The sequence below is a fragment of the Amblyraja radiata genome, chromosome 31 (genome assembly GCF_010909765.2).
Source record: "Amblyraja radiata isolate CabotCenter1 chromosome 31, sAmbRad1.1.pri, whole genome shotgun sequence".
Classification (NCBI taxonomy): domain Eukaryota; kingdom Metazoa; phylum Chordata; class Chondrichthyes; order Rajiformes; family Rajidae; genus Amblyraja; species Amblyraja radiata.
In genome coordinates this window covers 28,147,217-28,173,363 of record NC_045986.1, presented here as the reverse complement: position 1 = coordinate 28,173,363, position 26,147 = coordinate 28,147,217, and the positions used below count along the sequence as shown (strand labels likewise).

The 26,147-nt window shown below is 43.5% G+C and overlaps 1 protein-coding gene across 4 annotated transcripts; it reads right to left on the bottom strand.

Annotated features, from left to right (window-relative positions):
* Positions 1 to 4,340: 4,340 nt before the first annotated feature.
* Positions 4,341 to 24,535, bottom strand: otud3 (OTU deubiquitinase 3). 4 transcript variants are annotated; one of them, XM_033048319.1, is made up of 9 exons: positions 24,396 to 24,535; positions 23,681 to 24,050; positions 20,000 to 20,148; positions 16,261 to 16,373; positions 13,918 to 14,040; positions 12,318 to 12,464; positions 8,734 to 8,830; positions 7,732 to 7,910; positions 4,341 to 5,566 (listed from the first exon to the last, which is right to left on the bottom strand). In XM_033048319.1, the coding sequence occupies exons 2-9, from the start codon at positions 23,881 to 23,883 to the stop codon at positions 5,390 to 5,392; spliced, it is 1,188 nt and encodes a 395-aa protein (XP_032904210.1). In that variant the 5' UTR covers positions 23,884 to 24,050; positions 24,396 to 24,535; the 3' UTR covers positions 4,341 to 5,389. The 4 variants fall into 4 exon arrangements, with proteins under 4 accessions (XP_032904210.1, XP_032904209.1, XP_032904211.1 ...); XM_033048318.1 differs by lacking the exon at positions 24,396 to 24,535 and having other exon boundaries at positions 7,732 to 7,940; positions 23,681 to 23,913; XM_033048320.1 differs by lacking the exons at positions 12,318 to 12,464; positions 24,396 to 24,535 and having other exon boundaries at positions 7,732 to 7,940; positions 23,681 to 23,913.
* Positions 24,536 to 26,147: the final 1,612 nt, after the last annotated feature.

Sequence of the window (26,147 nt, the reverse complement as noted above, 5' to 3'; positions counted from 1 at the left end):
TTCCCCTTTGCCAGCCACAGCCGCGAGAAGGGAAAGTTCTTTTTCTGATAGTTAGTCAGAACAGTTCCATAACTGTTCACACACCACCATCTCATATCCTGTCATAATTGCAGAGTCCTTGAGGCAGAAACGGACTCCCAACAGAAGACCTGCCTGTTCAGAGCATTCGCCTTTATTAAAGCAAATACAACTGTGCCAAGAATGAGTTTGTTCAAGCATGAATGATATCTGCACCGTTACCCGTAACTGGTTGAAGTTGGTTGTTCTCACACAAACGCACGAAGCCCGTACACGATTGGCGAATTTTTGACTGAAAGTTTGCCCTCCCTCTCTCATTGACTTTTTAATCATTTCATCAAGAGTCAAGGAGTGACCTCCTGTACCTCCTGTACCTCCAGGCAGCTGTGCTTTTGCACCATGCTGCTGCTGCATTCTTTGTTTATACACACAGGTTCATGCTGGTACCAGCATCCAACCAAGCATAACACTGTGGCCGCATCTTTCTGGAATTAGAAACAATTTAATCATTGCTGTTCCTTTCTGGAATTTCAGACATTCCATGTTAATTAGTGATTATAAATATTTTTTTCCTCTTTATTTAGAAACATAGAAAATAGGCGCAGGAGTAGGCCATTCGAGCCTGCACCGCCATTCAATATGATCATGGCTGATCATCCAACTAAGTATCTTGTACCTGCCTTCTCTCCATACCCCCTGATCCCTTTAGCCACAAGGGCCACATCCAACTTCCTCTTAAATATAGCCAATGAACTGTGGCCTCAACTACCTTCTGTGGCAGAGAATTCCACAGGTTCACCACTCTGTGTAAAAATTGATTTTCTCATCTTGGTCCTAAAAGACTTCCCCCTTATCCTTAAACTGTGACAACCTTGTTTGCCCTCTCTTTGTTTTTTCCCATCCACACACAAAACAAATGTATTCAGACACACCAGTCTCTGCAACCGTTCATCACCTGCGTGACCAAATTACTCGCTAGTGGGAAGATACATAGGGTGCATGCCTGAAGTATAAGAACAAGTAATGTTGTCAAGCTGGAAAGGTTGCAGAGAAGATTTACGAGGATGTTGCCAGGACTCGGGGGCATGAGCTAAAGGGAGAGGTTGAGCAAGCTAAGCCTCTATTCCTTGGAGCGCATGAGGATGAGGGGTGATCTTATACAGGTGTCATGAGTAGAATGGATCGGGTAGACGCACAGCCTCTTGCCCAGAGCAGGGGAAATCGAGAACCAAGGGACACAGATTTAAGGTGAGGGGGGAAAAGATTTAATAGGAACCCGAGTGGTAACGTTTTCCACACAGTGCATGGTGGGTATATGGAACGAGCTGCTGATGAAGGTAATTGAGGCAGGGACTATCCCAACGTTTAAGAAACAGTCAGACAGTCGTTTTAACCAAGCTCTATGTTTGGTACGAGGTCTATGAATTAGAAACACAGAAAATAGGTGCAGCAATAGGCCATTTGGCCTTTCGAGGCAACACCACCATTCAATATGACCGTGGCTGATCATCCAAAATCAGTAGTATCCTGTTCCTGCTCCCCCCCCCCCCCCCATATCCCTTGATCCCGTTAGCCCTAAGAGCTACATCCAACTTTCTCTTGAAAACATCCAGTGAATTGACCTCCACTGCCTTCTGTGGCAGAGAATTCCACAGATTCACAACTCTCTGGGTGAAAAGGTTATTCCTCATCTCAATCCTAAATGGCCTACCCCTTATTCTTAAACTGTGACCCCTGGTTCTGGACTGCCCCAACATCTGGAACATTTTTCCTGCATCTAGCCTGTCCAATCCCTTAAGGACTTTGTATGTTTCAATAATATCCCCTAAATTCCAGTGAATACAAGCCCAGTCGACAGGTTGATAATAATCTGCCTTCTTGTTTATGCCAGCAAAGTGGATAACCTCACATTTATCAACATTATACTGCATCTGCCCACTCACCCAACCTATCCAAGTCACTCATAGCACTGCCACCCAGCTTGGTGTCATCCGCAAACTTGGAGATGTTACTTTTAATTTCCTCGTCTAAATTGTTTATATTGTAAATAACTGTGATCCCAGCATTGAGCCTTGCGGCACCCCACTAGTCACTGCCTGCCATTCTGAAAACACAATAGACAAAAGGACCTGTTAATTCCTATGTTTTGCTTCCTTTCTGCCAACCAGTTCTCTATCCACTTCATTACCCTACCCTCAATACCATGTGCTCAAATCTTGCACACTAATCTCTTGTGTGGGACCTTTTCAAAGGCTTTTAGAAAGTCCAGATACACCACATCCACTGGCTCTCCCTTATCTATTCTACTTGTTACATCCTCAAAAAATTCCAGAAGATTAGTCAAGTGTGATTTCCCCTTCATAAATCCCTTATGAACTTATGAACCAGGAAACACTGATCCAGCTGCAATTCAGTGCTCTGTCCTGCCATTTTCAGTTGCAGTATTGAGTTAGTTGATATTTCAGATGTTTGTTCATATTTAGCTGGCAACTCCGAGCTACATTTGAGAGATTGAAAAGTACAAGGCAGCCAATCTTCTGATTATATATTCCCCACGGATATATATTCAGTGCACATATATGTCCCTTAACTGAGAATAGCAATGTTACGGCTTACTAGGTCTAACAATGCAGACCTCTGAAATAATAGTCATGTAAGAGGAATAGATAGGGTAGGTGCACAGAGTCTCTAACCCAGAGAAGGCGAATCGAGGGCAAGAGAACATGTGTTTAGGGTGAAGGGGAAAAGATTTAATAGGAAGCCGAGGGGTAATGTTTTAAACACAGAGGGTGGTGGGGCTATGGAACAAACAATGGTACAATACAAGCAACTCCCAGTAACTTGAGTTTCAAATTTGGAGAGCTCTTGCTCTTTAAAAAGGTGAATATTCAGAGAGACCTGGCCAATCTTGAATCAATTGTTTCCTCATTACTGATGTTACACTAATAATCCCTAAAGTTATTTCTGCCACAAATCCAATTTATCATCCCTCTGCTTGTGAGATATGTAGATAATTAATTCTGATTCACAGTAAAGGCTGTGTTTTACAGTGCCCATCTCAGCACCTGTGGCAAGAATAAAAAGTCAACTCTTCAGCCCCAAAATCCTTTGTCGGTACTCTCAGACCTGAAATGTTAACTTTCACATTTTTGCTCCAAGCAGCTCTGTCTAAGTGTCCCAGGCTGAAACATTAACTCTGCTTCTCAGATGCCGTGTGTGTTTTCAAGCATTTGTTGCTTTCTTTACATGTTACTCAAGTCTAGAAAGCTTGGACGTTTCCCAACTGTATGTAGGCTTGAGCTATGGCCAAGTTAAACCACCCACTTTAAAGGTTCCCACGTTTGTCCAGGTACCTATTTGGACTAATCGGCGCGGCCTTTCCCGGTGACGCGCCCGGGGCTTCAGCGGCGGGCGCATGTTTGTCCAGGTACCTATTTGGACTAATCGGCGCGGCCTTTCCCGGTGACGCGCCCGGGGCTTCAGCGGCGGGCGCAGCGTGGACTCTCGGCGTGGAGCGGGCGAGCCCTCGCTGGAGGGGAGCGCTCCGTTTCGCTGGCCCGGGGCTGCCAGCAGCCTGAAGCCGCGGTCTGCAGAGCTCCAGCTGGTGCGGCGTCTGGTGCGGCGTCTACAGCCCGGGATCCCTCGTGGGGGACCCGGGGGAAGAAGAAGCCATCACTGCCGGCACGCGGCCAACTTCTACCGCGGGGCCGGCATGGATTTACCATCACCCCTGGAGGGGAGCTTCGACCGCCGGCCCTGCAGTCTACGGTGCTTCTGGCTGCGGCGGGAACTTTAAATCTTGATGGCCGGCCTGCGGCCTACAACAACTTAAAGCCGCGGTCTCCAGTGAGGAAGAGCCGATCCTGGACTGACTCTGGACTCTGGTCCTGTCCACGGGGGGGAAGTGGAGGAGGACTGGCCAAATGTTGTGCCTTCCACCACAGTGATGAATGCTGTGGTGGATGTTTGTGTCACATTTTGTGTGTTCTTTATTATTGTATCTGACAACCCAAGGCGCGGGGCGCTACTCTGAGCGACTCGCGGCGCGCTGCTCCCGTATGTTTGTATGTGGAGCCACGTCAAAGAGGATTTTCTGTTGCGACAGACAATAAAGTTTTCTGAATCTGAATCTGAATCTGTAATCAGCAGGCAGATTCCAGTCTCTTGGCAGCAGAGCCAGTCTTGCTGATTAATATGCAAAAGTCCCCTTAAGTAACGTGGATTTGCCTGGTTCTGGGATTCAATTAGATGGCCAATGTCTGACACAGATGCAACATAGAATCAGCTCCACCACAGACTACAAATAGAATTTAAATAAAAACTTAGCCTCTTAATGTGTTGCTTTATTATCATTGTATATACAGAACAGAAATAGAGCAGAAACAATCATAATCATACAATAGCCAGCACTTTAACACTGCTGTCCATGGAAGTTACTGTTTCAGACATTTGGCATTTCCCAATGATTTTCAGGATCAGGTTGTACTTTACTACCATTTAAAAAAAACAAAAAAACTGGGAGGTAGAATTTCAAGAAGATAAGTTTTCTTTCAACTTAAATTATCTCCAGGAATGCTGAAATAAAAAGGCTTTGATAAATAAGTTGCGGGGATTTCTTGTGCTGTTTGAAGCTGCAGTTCCTCCATGAATTACATAGGGTTTAAGACAGCTGCCAAGCCTATTTGCCTTCTTGGAACAGTGGGAAAGTATCCTTTGTATTTGGTGGTTCACAGCATTGACATTGCAGCCTTAACTAAAAAAAAAAAATTTAAAAGAAAGTCCTGAAAAGTGATTAAAAAAAAAAAGAAGTTACTTTTGCAATTCAATTCAAGACCCTCCTAAATGATGTCAGCAAATGAGTGAGTGTTAGACTAATGCTTCATTCTGAAATATTCCTGTGCATACCCACTCAGCGATAGCCTCTTTTGGAAGAATGGTAAAAAATATGCTGTAAAACGGGCTCAACTTTGATCTTGATCACTGTAGATGTAAGGAGGGTATACTTAAAATGTGATGGTCAGCCCTCCAGATCACTTACTTACACAGTTCTTAAAGGGCTTTCTAAAAAAACCCAAACATTTCAAATTGCCTATTATAATTCTCACCTTACCATTCGTAAGTCTTTATTGCATTTATAGTGTAAATAACCAACTGTGTTTTCACCTTTCACAGATTTTCTTCCAGTTTGCTTACACTCGTTTACAAAGAAAAAAAATCAAATTCTTCAAAGTGTGCAGTCCAACATTGTTAATCTAAAGAGCAGCATCGGGAAAAAAATATCCAAAATTCCCTCGTTCTTCCCCCACGTACGAGAATTCTCTGTAACCCTTTTACGATCTTAGGTCATCTCTAGTTGCGGAAGGTCCTCGGGTCAAATGTTTAAAGTAGCAAATGTTTTGACTAAAGTAACTGGTGGCTGCAAGTTCCCATCAGTTGTTAGCTCTTCTAAATTATTGCTCCTGCTGTCCAGAACCTTCTGTCGATGCCTCTCTTCCTGACGTTTCTTCTTTTCTATCCTTATTTGCTCTTTGCGTTGTTTACTTGTAACCTGCAGTTTTAGAAATTCAAATGGAGAATGAGGACTGAAAAACAAAACACTATGATACGAGTCACCAGTTTGAATAACTAGGATGTATTTCACAATTTACATTCCCTGTAATAAACCTCAAGAAGTGGTACATGAAATATAATGACATTTATCCTGTTTTGCACGTTACAGTTCTGTTTTTAAGCATTTTTCTGATTATTTGCCGTTCATCCAGTAAATAGCTGACGTTCCCAAATTTGACTTCATGTGGGACTACAGTTGAAATAAAGGTTGTATTCATTTTTTTTTTTTTTTTTTTTTTTTTTTAAAGTGCTGGAGTAACTCAGCAGCATCTCTGGAGAACATGGATAGGTGACATTTCAGGTCAGGTTCCTTCTTCAGTCTGAAGAAGGACCCTGACCCCTAAACATCACCTATTCATGTTCTCTAGAGATGGTTTCGAAACAGCGCCGCGGGGAATGGGTCTCTAAGCCCAGAAACAACACACCTACTCCCACAGTATGTTCAAACGGGAACTGCAGATGCTGGAATATCGAGGGTACACAAAATTGCTGGGGAAACTCAGCGGGTGCAGCAGCATCTATGGAGCGAAGGAAATAGGCAACGTTTCGGGCCTGAAGAAGGGTTTCGGCCCGAAACGTCGCCTATTTCCTTCGCTCCATAGATGCTGCTGCACCCGCTGAGTTTCCCCAGCAATTTTGTGTACTCCCACAGTATACCTGTTTAAGAAAGAACTGCAGATGCTGGAAAACCGAAGGTAGGTTAGAAGGAAATAGGCAACGTTTCGGGCCGAAACCCGAAAGGGTTTCGGCACGAAACGTCGCCTATTTCCTTCGCTCCATAGATGCTGCTGCACCCGCTGAGTTTCTCCAGCATTTTTGTCTACCTCCAGACATGGTGCCCGACTCGCTGAGTTACTCCAGTCTTTTTTTTTTTTTTTAACCCAGCATCTGCAGTTCTTTGTATCTCTCGTGTTTATAAAGATCATTTCATGATATTGGGGGCATCCCAAGGCACATCATGGACAATACCTTTGAGCTGATACCGCAGGTGTAATGTTAGGAAATGTAGTACCTAATTTGGAGACTACAAACTGCAATATAATAACCATTATCCACCCATCATGTGCCATGCTTTGTCCCTCCCCACTTATCCTTTCCAGCTTTCTCCCCCCTACTCAGTCTGAAGGATCTGAAGGATCATCACAACTCAAAACTACATCTGTCCATTCCCTCCACAGATGCTTCCTAATCCACTGAGTTCCTCCAGCACTGTGTTTTGCTGAGCCATCCATTGAAGCTGGCGATAGTTTTCCTAACATTGGTCTTTTCCAGTCTACGTTTTCCAACCAAAAAAAGCAACATATTTAAACATACAAGCTGGCCAAAATTATCCACGGGGTTAAAAAGGAACTGCAGATGCCAGTTTATAACAAAAAAAGGACACAAAGTGCTGGAGTAACGCAGCAGATCAATGTGATGCTGCCTGCATGGTGATGGGGTATCTACTCTCCATTGTAATATTTTGGCTATTTCAGAACACTCAGTATCATGAGCACTATAATATCTGGTGTAAGGTTTTCACATCTTACTGTACAGACCAATCCCTATATAATCAATAGACAATAGGTGCAGGAGTAGGCCATGTGGCTCTTCGAGCCAGCACCGCCATTCAATCTGATCATGGCTGATCATCCCCAATCAGTACCCCGTTCTTGCCTTCTCCACATATCCCCTGACTCCGCTATTTTTAGGAGCCCAATCTGGCTCTCTCTTGAAAGCATCCAGAGAACCTGCCTCCACCGCCCTCTGAGGCAGAGAATTCCACAGACTCGCCACTCTCTGTGAGAAAAAGTGTTTCCTCATCTCCGTTCTAAATGGCTTACTCCTTATTCTTAAACTGTGGTCCCTGGTTCTGGACTGCCCCAACACCGGGAACATGTTTCCTGCCTCTAGCGTGTCCAAACCCTTAACAATCTTACATGTTTCAATGAGATCAATCCCTCTCATCCTTCTAAACTCCAGAGTGTACAAGCCCAGCTGCTCCATACTCTCAGCATATGACAGTCCCGCCATCCCGGGAATTAACCTTGTAAACCTACGCTGCACTCCCTCAATAGCAAGAATCAATCTCCAGTCACTTTGGGCAAAAAGTAATTTACACACCTTGTTTTTGTTCCTCTTGTTCTCTTCCTTTTGGCTGAAGGTCCTATTATTTTCAATTTCTTCGGGGTTTAAACCCTGGTTTCCAAAAATCCTGTTTCCACTTCCGTTCTCTATCCAAAGAGAAGACATGTGTGGAGGGCTGCAATTGGAGCAGTTTTTGTTGGAGTCCTCAATACTATCTAATCCAAGGAGAGAGAATTGCGCAGAAACTGAAGTACAAACAAAACAGTGATTCTGCAGCAGAGAAAGCAAGACTAAACCTCAAATCACAATTAGTGTTTAGAAGCATCCTAACTTCATATTACTTTTTTTCCCAACTAAGCTTAAAAACTTACTTTACTAGGTATATTATTCACGAGATTTCCAAGACACATTGCATTCCCAGACCCATTGTTATCAAATGTTTTTATATTCTTTTTTAAAAAAAATATTTTTATTAGAAGCAAACACATATTATAAACATTTCATGTATATCAGTCGTACATTATTAATATTATCAATTATGGATTGGTTCTGCTTCTAGTTTTTTTTTTTTTAAAGATAGAAAGTAAGAGAGAAAGAGGAAAAAAAAACACAAATGCCAAGATAAAAAAAAGAATGGGATGATTTACTAATAATACATCTTTGGAGATAGGTTCGTGGATTATAATGCTTTTATATTCTGACACTCAAGTTGATCTATCAGGACCGCTTTAGATAATACTATTGATCTGGAAATTAAAGCAACTGAAACAATGGTCCAATTTAGATTTTAGAAGGATGCGTCTTCATGCATGGAGGTTGCTAAAGAATTCTAATGAAAGATAGTCTTTGTGATCCTCTGGCAACGGCTAATTAGAGGCAGCTTAATTCAAACTAGAGAGCTAAAGGGGAGATTTTACACGGAGAAGCAATGAAAATAAATCAGCCAGAAAAAAAAAAAGAATGAAAAAAAAATCAAAAGTTCTTGAAGTGAACACATTGTACAGAGAATGTATTAAAATATTTATGCAAGGAACTTACTGCTATTCTTCAGGTCACCTATCTGCAAGGTAGCAACTATTGCAGTCTCAATGTTATAGTTTTCAAACTCTAGATTCTGAACAATTACATCAGTGTCCTGAAGGAAAACAAGAACAATAATTAAACAGAGAGACTTCTTTCCCCACTTTATCTACCCAGCTCACAGATTCATGGTAATTCTTCTTGGCATATGCTCTGAAAGAGTTTTGGATCTTACTAGATTTACTAGAATGTTGCCTGGGTTTCAGCAACTAAGTTACAGAGAAAGGTTGAATAAGTTAGGTCTTTATTCTCTGGAGCGCAGAAGGTTAAGGGGGGGACTTGATAGAGGTCTTTAAAATGATGAGAGGGATAGACAGAGTTGACGTGGACAAGCTTTTCCCATTGAGAGTAGGGAAGATTCAAACAAGAGGACATGACTTCAGAATTAAGGGACAGAAGTTTAGGGGTAACACGAGGGGGAACTTCTTTACTCAGAGAGTGGTAGCTGTGTGGAATGAGCTTCCAGTGGAAGTGGTGGAGGTAGGTTCGATTTTATCATTTAAAAATAAATTGGATAGGTATATGGATGGATAGGGAATGGAGGGTTATGGTCTGAGTGCGGGTAGATGGGACTAGGGGAAAATAAGTGTTCGGCACGGACTTGCAGGGCCGAGATGGCCTGTTTCCGTGCTGTAATTGTTATATGGTTATATGGATCCTTAACTTCAAGGGTTATCACAGCAGTGTCTGTATTATATAACTGGACCAGATATAGAGTCATACAGCATGAAAACTGGCCCTTCGGCCCAATACATCTGTGCCAACCAAGACACCTCATCTGAGCTAGTCCCATATCTCTCTACACCTTGTTTAAGAAGGAACTGCAGATGCTGGAAAATCGAAGGCACACAAAAATGCTGGAGAAACTCAGCGGGTGCAGCAGCACCTATGGAGCGAAGGAAATGGGCAACGTTTCGGGCCGAAACCCAGAAGGGTTTCGGCCCGAAACGTTACCTATTTCCTATAGTGGAGATTGTTCAACTCTTTGCATGGAGCGAAGGAAATATGCAACGTTCCATAGATGCTGCTGCACCCGCTGAGTTTCTCCAGCATTTTTATCTACCTTCTCTCTACACCTTTCCTATCCATGTAGCTGCCCAAATGCCTTTTAAATATTCTTCTGAATCTGCCTCAATATTTCCTCCAGGTCACTCTATATCCCCACCTTCTGCGTAAAATTGAAATATTTGTCACATTTACATTAAAGATGCATCTTCATACATGGAGTCTACTGAAGAATTCTAATGAAAGGTGGTCGCATGTTCTCCCTAGAATTCCTATTAAAGTTTTCCCATCACCTCAAAGCCCTGCCCTCTCGTTCTCGATTCCCCTACGCTGGGAAAAAGACTGTGCATTCATCCTATCTATTCCCCTCATGATTTTAAATACCTCTATAAGATCACCTCTCAGCCTACTGACAGTAAGCATGCAGGTAGAGCAGGCAGTGAAGAAAGCTAATGGCATGTTGGTCTTCATTGCGAGAGGATTTGAGTTTAGGGGCAAGGAGGTCCTACTGCAGCGGTACAGGGCCCTGGAGAGACCGCACCCGGAGTGTTGTGCGCAATTTTGGTCTCAGAATTTGAGGAAGGACATTATTGCTATTGAGGGAGTGCAGCATAGGTTCATCAGGTTAATTCCCAGGATGATGGGAGAGGCATATGATGCAAGAATGGGTCGACTGGGCTTGTAGTCACTGGAATTTAGAAGGATGAGAGGGTATCTTATAGAAACATAAAACATTCTTAAAAGATTGGACAAGTTAGATGCAGGAAAAATGTTGGGGGAGTCCAGAACTAGGGGTCACAGTTTAAGAATAAGGGGTAGGCCATTTAGGACTGAGATGAGGAAAAACATCTTCACCCAAAGTTGTAAATCTGTGGAATTCTCTGTCACATAAGGCAGTGGAGGCCAATTCACTGGATGTTTTCAAGAGAGAGTTAGATTTAGCTCTTAGGGCTAAAGGAATCAAGGGGTATGGGGGGAAAAGCAGGAAAGGGGTACTGATTTTAGATGATCAGCTGGCTCAAAGGGCCTACTCCTACACCTATGTTTTCTATGTTTCTACAACCACTAAGGAATAAAGGCCTAAGCTGCTCAACCTTTCCATACAGCTCAGACCCTCAAGTTACAGCAACACCATCAGATCTCCTCTGCATCCTTTCCAGCTCAAGTTCCCCTCCTTTCTGCCTTCCTGTGTCATGTACAAACATCCAGAGACATTTTAAAAACCATCATGGTAACCATGAAACCATTATACAGAGGAATATCAAACAAGGCAAGGAAATCTGCAACCTTGACTCAGTCAGGGTACAAGATGTAAATAGGCTAGCAACAGGGTCAACTCCAAGATGGCCTAACATGCCAGGTCGCCACAGAAGGCACCATCTTGCATCAGGACAAAGGACAGCACGGTGGCGAGGTGGTAGAGTTGCTGCCTCAGTGCCAGTGATCCGGGTTTGACCCTGACTACAAGTGCTGTCTGTATGGAGTTTGTACATTTGCCCTGTGACCAAGTGGGTTTTCTCCAGGTGATCTGCTTTCCTCCCACATTCCAAACAATGCACAGGCTTGTAGGCTTATTGGTTCCCGTAAAAACTGTCCCAAGTATGTGCAGGACCGAACTAGTGTACGGGTGATAGCTGGTCGGTGTGAACTCGGTGGGCCAAAGAGTCTGTTTCCATGATGTATCTCGAAACTAAGACACCCACAAAACGTAATGTATCCTCTTCATTAATATGAGGACATGTCCAATACAATACAATACAATACAATATCTACTGCCTGCTAAGGCACGTGACAACAGGCCCACAGCCTGATATAGTATTTCCCCAAAGCTTTACAGGATTGCAGGCTGCAATTCCAGTGCATGATTGATGGCGTCCAAAAACTCTACTAAATATTAAATGTACAGCTGCAACTCAAGGCGTCTCTGACAACTCTTCCTAAATCCAGAAATGACAAGGGCCAGAGGAAGACTACCGAATGGAAACTCCCTCCCAAACCACAGACTGTCCTGACTTGAAAATGTAGAATTGCTGAATCAGTTGTTGCCTCTCGGTGTTGCCTCCCGAGAACGAAAGATCACATTCCATGTATATGATGAAAATGGACACACCCACAGCAAAGTCCAGGTCAGTTCGACAGACTCACACCCAGGATCACGTGGAGTACTGATTACTGTGGAGTTGCACAACATTGAACTGAGAAAAACAAACCATAGCTGGATGTCAAATCATCACAATTCTCAAACCATAAAATACAAACTCCAAGAGAGGCCAAACCCAGGAGCAAGGTGGGTGTCGAGAGTTAGGTGGGGATGGCCACTGAGGGGGAAGAAGGAAGGTGGAACCAGTGGGACAGTGGGGACTGTTGTCACGTGCCTTAGCAGGCAGTAGATAGGACTGTTTATAACTTTGTTGGTACCAAAACACGGCGACACTAGAGTACTGGCTAGGTTGTATGTACAACAAAGCATTTCACTGTACCTACTAGGGACATGTGACAATAAAGTATCATTCATTTATACACTTCCCATTACTCACCATGCAACCTGTCGCATTGCGCACTTTTTGAACTGCATCGTCCATATCTATTTCTGCCATTTCACTTTCAAAATCCCGTATATCTTCCACTTGATAATGACACATCTTATTCCGATCTTTCTTCTTTGAATCATCTTTAATGAGCATCTGTGCAAGTCACACGTTGAAACATGAACATTTGTGGATCTGCCGCTGCGGAGACCATCTCACAATAAAGATTGGTGCATTCATACCAGATGCTGCACACAAAAACTGAGCAATGAGGAAGTTTCGTTTAATGGTAAGGCACGGAAACAGGCCCTTCGACCCACCGAGTCCGTGCCGACATTCGCACGAGTTACCCACTTTCTCATCCACTCCCTGCACAATAAGGGGCATCTTACAGAGCACAAACTTACACATCTTTGGGATGTGGGAGGAGACCAGAGTACCCAGTCGAAGCCCACACAGTCACAGGGAGAACATGCAAACTCCATGTAGACAGCACCAGTCAGGATCAAACCTGGGTCTCTGGCGATGGGAGGCAGCAGCTCCACCAGCTGTACTGCACTTAAGTTATCTTTCAGTATTGTCCATCTCTGATACTATTCTCAGTAGAACAAAAACAAAAGAAATATCACATTCAACAGGCACGAGTGGCTATTATCGAAAAAAAGTTCGTGCAAATCTTTGTTTCTGAGTTGCGGTTTAAAATTCATTCCACATCTTGAGCAACCAGCATTGAAAGGAATCAGACCTTCACGTCAATAAGAGTTTGGAATGTTGTTTACAAGCAAACTCAAAAACATCCACCCAACCTTTTTTTCCAACTTTATTATGGGCCTGTCCCACTTACGCGATTTTTTCGGCGACTGTCGGCACTCGTCAGTCGCAGCTGGTGGCTGAAATTTTTCCAACATGTTGAAAATCCAGCGTAGACCAGAAAAAGGTACGACTCTTTGAGCGACTACTCACGACCATACAGGCGTCACCCCGCGGGGTGACGCCTGTATGGCCGCGAGTAGTCGCCCAAAGAGTCGCACCTTTTTCTGGTCGCCGCTGGGTTTTCAACATGTTGAAAATTTTCGGCCACCTGCTGCGACTATGACAAGTCGCCGAAAAGAATCGTGTCAGTGGGACAGGCCCTTTAGAATTTAACTACATTGGTTGCTTTCCCCCCCCTGAATTTTCCTCCTCAAGAACTTGAATGCAGGCTCCGAAATCTTTAATCATCAGATGTCAACATTACACGTTCACCTCTAAAAGCCACTGTGCCTCCACATAAGCAAGGGCCAAGACTACAGTCAAATAAGGATAAGAGGGAAGTCTTTTAGGACCGAGATGAGAAAATCATTTTTTTTTACACAGAGAGTGGTGAATCTGTGGAATTCTCTGCCACAGAGGTAGTTGAGGCCAGTTCATTGGCTATATTTAAGAGGGAGTTAGATGTGGCCCTTGTGGCTAAAGGGATCAGGGGGTATGGAGAGAAGGCAAGGATGGGATACTGAGTTGGACGATCAGCCATGATCATATCGAATGGCGGTGTAGGCTCGAAGGGCCGAATGGCCTACTCCTGCACCTATTTTCTATGTTTCTATGTTTCTAAATTCCATTCACCAACCTCAGTCTTCAGGTTTGCAGATGCTTCTGAATTATCATTGACCTTCCGCACACTGTCATAGTGTTCCCCATATCTGTAGGCAATATGCAGCTCAGCAGCATTACTCTTCCTGGTTCCAAAAACCTGCAGTGACAAAATAAATGATTAACGTTAAACCATCTACTTGCATTGTGCGTGTTCACCCTACTTGTTTATCTAACTGACAATCAGAAAGTCATATATTTTATGGAGGCATGGTTCTCATTGCGCTGTATATACACTAATTAAAACAAACCCTGAACATTCCATTAGGTATGACATATGAAGAAAATTTAATTCCGCATTAGGGCATCTGAATGGAGCAGCTGGTAGTGCTGCTGCGTCACAATGCCAGAGGCCGGGGTTGGATCCAGACCTCTGGTGTTGTCTGTGGCCGCATGAGTTTTCTCCAGGCGTTCCGGTTTCCTCCCACATCCCAAACATGTGCAGGTTTGTATGTTAATTGGCTTCTGTAAATCACTTGTGTGTAGAGAGAGTGGATGTGAAAGTGGGACAACATCGATCACTATGAATGGGTAATCAATGGTCAGCGTGGACTCGGTGGGCAGGAGGACCCGTTTCCATGCTGTATCTTTCCATCAATCAATTATTAACTGGAAATGAGTTACAATCAGACTCCATGATAAGGCTTTTACAAGCAAAGGATGACAAGATTTAAGTTATATTATACTTGAAGAACTCTGGGCATTTACATAATGGACACCACCAGAGTCCATATTATTTAGAACCAAGGCATCCCAAACCTGGATATTTACAACACTTGAGTGGAAAACAACCCAGTGCTTCAGCACCAATATCCTTCAAGTCATGGCAAAGGCACCCAAATTGAAATAGATGCAAGCTTAAGAATTGCAGAGCATGTCACAACTTTTCATTCAAATACAATAGGATTAAATTCTGCTATAAAATTCACCATCATTAGAAGAACTCGTTCTTCCCCAATACCTCCCATTTGTTATAAATCAGAGTTTGTATTGTAAAGGTACTGCTTGCTGGTAGCTGTAGGCCATTTGCTAAGGGAATTGAATACTAAAGAGGTTGTGCTTCTGTTATACTATATATTGCAGAGGTGAGAGGTCATCTGGAATACCAAATACAATAATGGCCTCTTTATTTGAGGAAGGATGTTGATGTACTAGATGAAGCCCAGTCTGGTAATACCTGGATTGGGCAGGAAAGGTTAGATCGACTTGAGGAGAGCTTAGGTAGACTTGATCATTTTTAATTTTTAACAGCAGAGGTAGACAAATTCTTCATAAGCAAAAAGGCAACTGGGTTGGGGAATGGGGGAAGGAAAGGTTAGGATTGGAATACAGAGTGGAGGTCACAATTACCTCAGCCACAATATTATTAAATAGTGAGCCACGCTCAAGAGGTCAAGTGGCCTTCTTCTCTTCCTGTTTTGTATGCAAGATCATGTGGAAGAAACAAGAGTTAGCCATTCAACCCCTCAAGCCTCCTCTACCATTCAATAAAATCATGAGAATACTAATATGCAAGGGCAGTTTGAGATTTAAGAGGAGATGTTGGGGCTCTTGACGAGCATTAAGGTAGATAAATCCCCGGACCTGATGGGATTTATTCTAGGTTACTGAGAGAGGCAAGAGGGGAGATTGCAGGAGCTTGGACAGAAATCTTGGAGTCTTCTCTAGTTTAGTTTAGAGATACAGCACAGAAACAGGACCTTCAGCACACCGAGTCCACACCGACCAGGGACCCCCGCACATTAAGACTATCCGACACACACTAGGGACAATTTTACATTAATACCAAGCCAATTAACCTACAAACCTGCGCGTCTTTAGAGTGTGGGAGGAAACCGAAGAAAGACCACGTAGACACGGGGAGAACGTACAAACTCCGTAGAGATAGCACCCATGGGTCTCTGGCAATGTAAGGCAACAACTACCGCTGCGCCGCCGTGCCACCCTTCTCTAGCCACGGGAGAGGTGGCGGAGGACTGGTTCTCGATTGTCTCAGGAGAAAACAGCCGCAGCATTAACTGTCTTTCCCCATAAGAATCCCCATCTTCCAATAAGTTTCTCATTCTTCTAAACTCCAATGAGTGAATTCCAAGTTGTAGGTTTCCTTCATTGGACAAACCTTCCATACCACGATAATCCCAGTGAACCTTCTTGGAAGAGTCTCCAGTAAAGTAAAATGTTTACTTAAATTCACCAAGTCTAAGGAATTGTAATCTCCTTGTGTTAACTTTTTTTTTTAAATGCAGCACTGTCTATCTACACACTTGGTGTGTATGCATCGTCTTGGCACCCCTTAATATAAAGAGCAGATTAGATTTACCTGCCAAAGTGGGGCGTTAAGCTGGTGGATCACTATATTCACTTGATTGTTCCTTGCAAAGGCTACTATCACATCATTGCCAACAAACGTGCCTGGCTTTTCCAAATTTGTAACTGAAAATTAGATACAAAAACAATGTTGTACACAATATATACACCAAACAATAATTCCATCCATGTTTATGAATAATTATAGGAAATATTGCCAGATGAAATTTTGGATTCACTATTTACAGTTTGCCAGAAACCTATCTACATCACATCAGCATTCACCGCAATCATTGCTGTGTATTGTTTATCTCAAAATTAGGGCGACAGTGACAGAGTTGCTGCCTTACATTGCCAGAGACCCAGGTTCGATCCTGACCAAGGGTGCTGTCTGCATGGAGTTTGTACGTTCTCCCTGCGACTGGATGGATTTTCTCCCGGTGCTACAGTTTCGTCCCACATGCTAAAGATTTGTAGGTTAATTGGCTTCTGAAAATTGTGTAGGATAGAACTCGTGTACGGGGTTATTGCTGGACAGCACGGACTCAGTGGGCCGAAGGTCTCATTTCCGTGCTGTATCTCTAAAACTAAACTGAATTGTGTTTAGAACGAGGATGTTGCCAGGACTCTATGGGCTGAACTGTAGGGATAGGTTGGGCAGGCTAGGACTTTATTCCTAGGTGTGCAGGAGGCTGAGGGGTGATCTTATATAGGTATACACAATTGTGTGCAACTAGAAGACATGTTTACAATGAGAGGGAAGAGATTTAATAGAAACTTGAGGGGCAACTTTTTCCACTCAGGTGGTAGATATATAGAACGAGCTTCCAGAAGAGTAGCTGAGGCAGATACCATAACAGCATTTAAAAGACACTTGGTCAGGTACATGGATAAGGAAGGTTTAGAGGGAAATGGGCCAAACATGGGCAAAAGGGGACTAGCTTAGATGGGACATCTTCGTTGGTATGTGTGAGTTGGGTCAAAGGGCCTGCTTCCTCTCTATACTGCTGATATTCCCAATACTCAAATTCTGACTCTTGCATTTCCCCACCATCTCCAAATCTTTGCAATTGATTTTCCTTGTTTGACCAAATTACCTTGAAGTGTTTGTGGGCGTAAACCTGCCACATGCATTCAGGCCGCTGTGCACTATGGGTGAAATAATATGAGGTGTACAGAGGTTGTACTTCAAGTATTTGCCCACTATACCCATTGCAATCTACACACATGACCAGAGCCACAATCAGTAACTCCACAAGGTGAAATGCTGTCAGAAATGGCTGGGATTTTCACAAAGTATAATTGAGTTCAGAATCATGCAGCGATATACTCTTTTGGACAATAGGAAGACAGCCTTAATTTACCTTGGAATTATCTGCCCTAGTTTGCGTTTAGTTTACTTTGGGTACAGAGTCTACACCGACCACGGTCACCCATACTCTAGTTCTATCCTACTCACCAAGGACAACTTACAGAAGCCAATCAACCTACAAATCTGCACCTCTTTTTGAAAGTGGGAGGAAGGCAGAGCACCTGGAGAAAACCCACGTGGCCATTTTGTACAGACAGCACCCTTAGTCAGGATAGAACCTGGGTCTCTGACACTGTAAGGCAGCAACTCTATTGCTGCGATACTGTGCCACATAATGTCATTACACAGAACCCTGGATGGCCACAAAAAGGTGAAAAATAACCCAGAGCCTCTCTTCTGTACAATCATTGAACACCAATTATCTCTAAGTTTCCATTCTAATTGCATGCCAGCCTGCCAAGACCAAATTACATGTTCCCCTCATTACAATTGGATTAAAATCCTGGGATTCTTTCACAAACACCACTACAGGAGCACTGCCAGAAGATTGGCAACGCCACACTTTCAAACCAAATCAGTAATACACAATAAGGTGACTTTGTAAGCATTGGTCATATCCAGAGAGCAAATATCCATTGTATGCACTACTGTGGTGTACACATTGCCTGTATTTGCCTTTCCTTTGTTCAATAGCAACTTTGAATACCATTAATTTCAGTCAGACAAAATACTGATTAACTGGACTCGTGTTCCAGAAATGTTAAACTGTAACCTTGGGCTCAATAAATGTATACAAATAATTACCACAAAGGTTTAAGAGTGTTACAAGGGTTTCTTTAATTAGTTCTATCCAAAAGATATGTCCCCCCCCCCCCTCACCCCATCCCAGATTCCGAGATCAGATTCAGTATTTGTAGACTGCATGTGGCCGAAACACAGTTAAAACACTTGCATCTACGTAATACATCAAATCTTAGGATAGTACAGTGCTTTGATAGGCAAAGGACCCAAAGCATCACCTATCCATGTCCTCGCCTAATGTTGCCAGACCTGCTGAGTTACTCCAGCATTTTTGTGTTCTGTACAAGATTCCAGCATCTCTCTTCATTTTTAAGTGTACTGAGAACGGGCAGCACGGTAGCACAGCGGCTCGATCCCGACTACGGGCGCTGTCCGTACGGAGTTTGTACGTTCTCCCCGTGATCGCGTGGGTTTTCTCACAGATCTTCGGTTTCCTCCCACACTCCAAAGACGTACAGGTTTGTAGGTTAATTGGCTTTCTATAAATATAAAAGTGTCGCTAGTACGTGTAGGATAGTGTTAATGTGCGGGAGTCACTGGTCGGTGCGGACTTGAAGGGCCAAAGGGCCTGTTTCCGTGCTGTATCTCTAAACTAAACAAATTTAATATTGCAACTAACAGCCAATTTGCAATGATGTTTTTTTTCCTTTAATCCATTAATCAGTTAATGTATACATATTGAAGTGCCCAACTCTCCCAAGAAAGGAGAAAGGGCCCTAGTTTAGTGTCTCACTGATCACACCTCTCCAGAGCAACACAAAAATATCAACCCAGAATTTATTCTCAAATCTTTGTCGGATGGTTTGAATGCACAATCCCTCAGAATCAGAGACAATAGCCGTTGCTAATTTCAGGTAAGCAAGTAATTATACAATTAAGTCCCAGTCTGAAGAAGGGTCTCGACCTGAAAAGTCACCCATTCCTTCTCTCCAGAGATGCTACCCGTCCTGCTGAGATACTGCAGCATTTTGTGTCTATACAATTCCTCATCTCCTCATGTGTAGGAAAGAACTTCAGATGCTGGTTTAAATCAAAGGTAGACACAAAATGCAGGCGTAACTCAGCGGGAGAGGCAGCATCTCTGGAGAGAAGGAATGTGTGACCTTTCAGGTCGAGAACCTACCTCATCTCCTCATCTTTCCCATCTGGTCCATTGTTGGTGGATCAGGATGATATCAAAACAATTTCTAACAGTGTAAACCACACTGATGTTTACCAAAAATACTCTTCCAACTGCAGCTACACAATGCCCCTGAGAGTGATGGAATGTGTATTCCAGGTGAGGGAATCCCAGGGGAATTGAGAATATGCCAAGGATTATGAATGGGAAAAGACATTAGAGAAAGAAAACCAGGCCTCTAAACACCCCTAGGCTGAACAACTGAGTTTAACTGATGTGAAGCAGAGCAATTTGATAATCACAATGTCACACATTTACATCTGTTCAGGAACTGATCTCAATCCTTGTTTAAATAGTCACATTCTATCATACAAGAAAATGTACTCCAATGTCATAATCAGAGAATGAGGTGAAAATCTGTTTTTTTTTTTGTGTTTTTTTTAAAAACATCAGCAGACCACATTTTTGTCTTTATGGTTTAGGAATTTAAAAATGGAGAAACCAATATCCACAGCTCACCATATCGATCAAAAGGGACATCGTCTTCTACAAATGGTTCAAAATCTTGCCGATGTTTTATCATGAAGTCTACCGTTTCTCTCCGGTGTTTAAGATGGTTCCGAGAATTACCTTCTAGCTGATCACCAAGAGCACGAAACAAACAATTCCTTCAAAAAAAACAAAAACAGACAATGTTAGTTCTCTGGATGCTTTCAAGAGAGAGTTAGATAGAGCTCTTAAAGATAGTGGAGTCAGGGGATATGGGGAGAAGGCAGGAACGGGGTGCTGATTGTGGACGATCAGCCATGATCTCATTGAATGGCGGTACTGGCTCGAAGGGCTGAATGGCCTACTCCTGCACCTCTTGTTTATTAAGCTCATTAAATTAAAGTAAATATAAATCAGTGATTTCAGCATCCCTCCCCCACAGGACACTCCCAGTTGTTTCCAGAAATCGAGTCATTAAGCAACTAATTGCAAATAAATCAAGGTTTTGTTCTTAAATGTACGATGCAACTGTAGGTAGAATACAACACTCTACTGTCACACAGTGCTATTCATTGCCACACTTCTACAGCTATTTAAAATATATATTCTTCCTACAGTTGAAGACCATCAAGCCCACCAATCTACACAATTTGATTAGAACACCAAGTGCTGGAAGACCTCAGCGGGTCAGGCAGTACCTCTGTGGGACAGTTCCTCGTGTCTACATTTCCTTCTGTCAAAAAAAAACACAAACTGTGTAGCTTCCTGAAATACATCAGTTTTTGTTTCTCTCAAAAATTGACACACTGTGCTGAAGTAACTCAGCGAGTCAGGCAGCATGTCTTAAAAACATGGATAGGTGACATTTTGGTCAGGAGGGTGACCAATACTGAAAACAATACACCAAATGTGGCCTCACTACATCTTGTACAATTGGAACATAATGTCCCAATTTTTTTTAATACTCAATATGTGTAGGAAGGAACTGCAGGTGCTAGTTTAAACCAAAGATAGACACAAAATGCAGGAATAACTCAGCAGGACAGGCAGCATTTCTGGAGAGAAGGAATGGGCGACATTTTGGGTCAAGAAACATCACCCATTCCTTCTCCCCATACTCAATACCGCTATAGGATCTTTGCTCAATACCCTGACTGATGATGGCCCATGTACCAAAAGCCTTCTTTACCACCCTATTTACCCGTGACGCCATCTTCAGAAAACTGTGCACCAGTACTCCTAGATCTCTCGGCTCCACAACATCCCCAAACAACCCAGCATTCACTGTGAAGGTCCTGCCCTAGTTTGACTTCCCAAAACACATCTCACATTTATCTGCATTAAAGTGCATTAGCATTCTTCAGCTCATTTGCCCAGCTGATCAAGATCATGCTGTAATTTAGGAAATAATCTACAATTTTAAATACCATTCTGTACAACTTATGCAGGGAGTGATGGCAGATTCCGTTTTGCATGACCTACACAGAATGCTGGTGGCCTCATCTTTATATCTGGGAACTTCACATCATTATATATGCAGAGCATTGCAACTGACTGGCTCCAACTTGAACCCTAAACAATTTTAAATGAATTGCCAGTGTCTTTTTACTTCATAGTACCTTACAAGATTAGATCAGCTCCTATATACATCTACAGACATCAACATCTACAGACAATGATATTAAGCTTTAAACACACTTTCATCTACTACAAATAGCAATATTCAAGATCATGTGATAGAGGTAGAATTAGGCCATTCAGCCCATCAAGTCTGCTCCGCCATTCAATCATGGCTAATCTATCTCTCCCTCCTAACCCCATCCTCCTGCCTTTGCCCCATAACCCCTGGAACACGTACTAATCAAGAATCTAACTATCTCTGCTGTAAAAATAACCATTGACTTGGCTTCCACAGTCTTCTGTGGCAAAAAAAATCCAGATTCACCACCCTCTAACCAAAGAAATTCCTCCTCATCTCCTTCCTAAAGGAACATCCTTTAATTCTGAGGCTATGACATCCTCTCCACATCTGCTCTATCCAAGCCTTCACTATTCTGTAAGTTTCAATGTGGTCCCCCCCTCATTCTTCTAAACTTCAGCGAGTACACGCCCAGTGCCATCAAACAAACACTCACTGCAAACCAGGTTAATACATCAAATTACTTTAATTGCTAATTTTGCAGTTAACATTCTAAATTAAAAAATGCTATCATTTTTTATTTTAATTGCCAACAAATTATAGAAATATCAAAAGTCAAGATACATTTCTTTTTAATGTCTGAAGTAACTGTATAAGGTATTTGAACGACTGTGCATTTCATATTAGAGAGTTATCACAGCATTTTCACTCCAGGCATTTTAACTGAAACCAAGATAAAACACGATCTTGGCCTCAAGGCCCTAAACTTACAAAAAGGCAGAAATAACACGGACCATAAAAATACTACAATTTCTGGAAATTTGAATTTGAAATAAAATGCTGGAAATACTGTTCCCAGACTTACTGAACGCTTCCAGTAGTTTTGTTTTATTTTTGCCCAACATTGAAAGTGTAGAGCCTCGACTTCTTTTCGTATACCATTATTGCACGATGCTAAGGTATATTCATTAACTTCGAGTTTGCAATAGGGCAGTTTTTATTTTACTAATGTTGGGCTCACAAATCTGATTGTCCACCATGGTGCAATTTATAAACAAAATGTTCATAGTCTGGGGAGTTTAAACTCAAACTATTATGGCATAGCTAACTGTCACAGCAAACCACGATTCGCCCAGTTACTTTGTGCAATGCAGTTCATAGTCATCCAGCGTGAAAACAGGCCCTTCGGCCCAATTTGGCCAAGCCAACCAACATTCCCCCATTTACACTAGTCCCACCTGCCATAATCCTCTAAACCCATCATATCCATGTACCTGTCCAAATGTCTCTTAAATATTATGATAGTACCTGCCTCAACTACCTCCTGTGGCAGCTCATTCCATATACCCAACACCCTTTGCGTAAAAAAAAAAGTTACCCTTCAGGTTCCTATTAAATCCTTCCTCCCTCACCTTAAACCCCTGTGCTCTGGTTATCGATTACCCTACTCTGGGCAAATGACTGTGCATTTACTCGATCTAGTCCTCTTGTGATTTTGTACACCTCTATATGATCACCACTCATCCTCCTGCGCTCCAAGGAATAAAGTCCTAGCCTGCTCAACCTCACCCTCTAGTTCAGGCCCTCGAGTCCTGGTAACTTCCTCGTAAATCTTCTCTTTCCAACTTGAAAAGGGGTTGTTATATTAAAGTTCAAACAAATCAGTGAGTAACACAAATATCAGCTCTTTCAGAACATCAGAAATACTTTGCAACTGACCAAAGGGTTTGGAATTTTGCCCTCTCCCAATGTGGAATAAAGTTAAATTTACATGCAATATACAAGGAATCAAAGACATGAAGTATCATCAACAGCCACAAGTTTACAGGTCAAAAGAATAGCATAGAATATAATAGCACAGTAACAGGCCCTTCGGCCCACAAAGTCTGTGCTGAACATGACGCCAAGTTTAAAAAAATCTCCAGAACTCCAGATACTGGAATCTTGAGCAAAACACAAGGAGGAACTAATCTCATCTGCTTGCTCATGATCCATATTCCTCCATTCCCTGGCACTACTAAAGTTAGACAGTGCTTGGGCTCTGGTGGGTGAAAGTAATGCACCATCCTTACCCATCTCCAGGCACCTCTCGGAGTTTGAGCCCCATGGCTAACAGCTGGTTGGCAAAGCTGACAAACTCTTCATCCTCTGCCCCACCCTGGCTCCTGTTCTTCCTCTCCTTGGCCAGGGCTCGCCTCGCTGCCTTCTCGTCCCTCTTCCGCTCCAACTCCAGTTTCTTGTTGGTCCTGGTCTTCACCACCTGCTTCTTGGACATGGTTCTCAGCCCCACCTTGAACCAGGGATTAGAGAGTCCGAGGGCCGAGGGTCACCATGGCAACCCACCCAACCTGAGGAGGGGGTAGAGGGCGGAGGGGGGCGAAAACAGGCGCCTGGAGTCACGACCCTCGCTCTTTCCACCGCCAAATGGAGGGAATTCAAGACCTGAAAGAGAGAAGATGAGTTATTTACTGAGAGCAGGTGAGTGACTACAACCCATGCCATGTTGTGGAGAGAAGCCGGGCAAACTCAGCAAACCCTTCCCCCCTCCCAATTGTGATCATCCCTTTGACGCAACAAGAGTTGCTGCTGATTTTATTCTTTACAATTAAAAATAAAGGCGAGTGAGGCCTAGGGGCAGGTCCCAGACCTCGGGCTTGCGTGCTGGCGCTGCCCGGTGGGAGGTGACCGGCGCTCGGCCGCCGCCGCCGCCGCTTCTATGAGGGGGAAGGGAGAGGGAAGGTTTAATCCGCGCCGGAGGATTGCGGCCCGAACATGACCCTCACCCACCGGCCTGGAGTCGGCCGGCTCCCGTCTAGGATGCGACAGAGCACGGATCTGGCAGCGGATCCATCCCGCCCTCTCTACCTCCCTCCATGGACAGACAGGCAGGCGGCGAGACGCACAGCTCCCAGGCCTGAACTCCCACCTTGTGTGTCCGCCCCTTTGCCGCTCTGTCCCGGGCAAAACCAGGGTCAACCTGCTCCCTCCATCGGAGCACAATTTTAACCTGCTCCAAATCCAATCCCAGCCCGTCCCAATCGTAATCAACGCTCTCTGCTCAACCCGTCCCAATCATAATCCACACAAACTCTGCTCAACCTACCCCAAACCCAGCCTGCCCCAAACATAATACACACAATCTCTGCTCAACCTACCCCAAACCCAGCCTGCCCCAAACATAATACACACAATCTCTGCTCAACCTACCCCAAACCCAGCCTGTCCCAATCATAATCCACACAAACTCTGCTCAACCTACCCCAAACCCAGCCTGCCCCAAACATAATACACACAATCTCTGCTCAACCTACCCCAAACCCAGCCTGTCCCAAACATAATCCACACAATCTCTGCTCAACCTACCCCAAACCCAGCCTGCCCCAAACATAATGAAGTGTGAGGTGCTACATCTTGGCAGGACAAATCAAAATAGGACGTACATGGTAAATGGTAGGGAATTGAAGAATGCAGGTGAACAGAGGGATCTGGGAATAACTGCACAGTTCCCTGAAAGTGGAATCTCATGTAGATAGGGTGGTAAAGAAAGCTTTTGGAGTGCTGGCCTTTATAAATCAGAGCATTGAGTATAGAAGTTGGGATGTAATGTTAAAATTGTACAAGGCATTGGTGAGGCCAATTCTGGAGTATGGGGTACAATTTTGGTCGCCTAATTATAGGAAGGATGTCAACAAAATAGAGAGAGTACAGAGGAGATTTACTAGAATGTTGCCTGGGTTTCAGCAACTAAGTTACAGAGAGAGGTTGAACAAGTTAGGGCTTTATTCTTTGGAGCGCAGAAGGTTAAGGGGGGGACTTGATAGAGGTCTTTAAAATGATGAGAGGGATAGACAGAGTTGACGTGGATAAGCTTTTCCCACTGAGAGTAGGGAAGATTCAAACAAGGGGACATGACTTGAGAATGAAGGGACAGAAGTTTAGGGGTAACATGAGGGGGAACTTCTTTACTCAGAGAGTGGTGGCTGTGTGGAATGAGCTTCCAGTGAAGGTGGTGGAGGCAGGTTCGTTTTTATCATTTAAAAATAAATTGGATAGTTATATGGACGGGAAAGGAATGGAGGGTTATGGTCTGAGCGCAGGTATATGGGACTAGGGGAGAATACGTGTTCGGCACGGACTAGAAGGGTCGAGATGGCCTGTTTCCGTGCTGTAATTGTTATATGGTTATAATACACACAATCTCTGCTCAACCTACCCCAAACCCAGCCTGCCCCAAACATAATACACACAATCTCTGCTCAACCTACCCCAAACCCAGCCTGTCCCAAACATAACCCATTCTCCCTCCCTCAACCCGCTCCAGTCCAAATCTGTCCGAATTATAATCCTAACGATCTCTGCTCAACCTCCCCCAAACCCAGCCTGTCCCAATCATAACTCACTCTATCTCTGATCAACCCAGTCAGTCTCAAACAAACCCACCCTCCTCAACCTGCTTCAGTCCCAATCATAGTCCACTCAATCTCTGTTTAATTCAGAGTCGTTTATTGTCACGTGTGCTGAGGTACAGTGAAAAGTTTG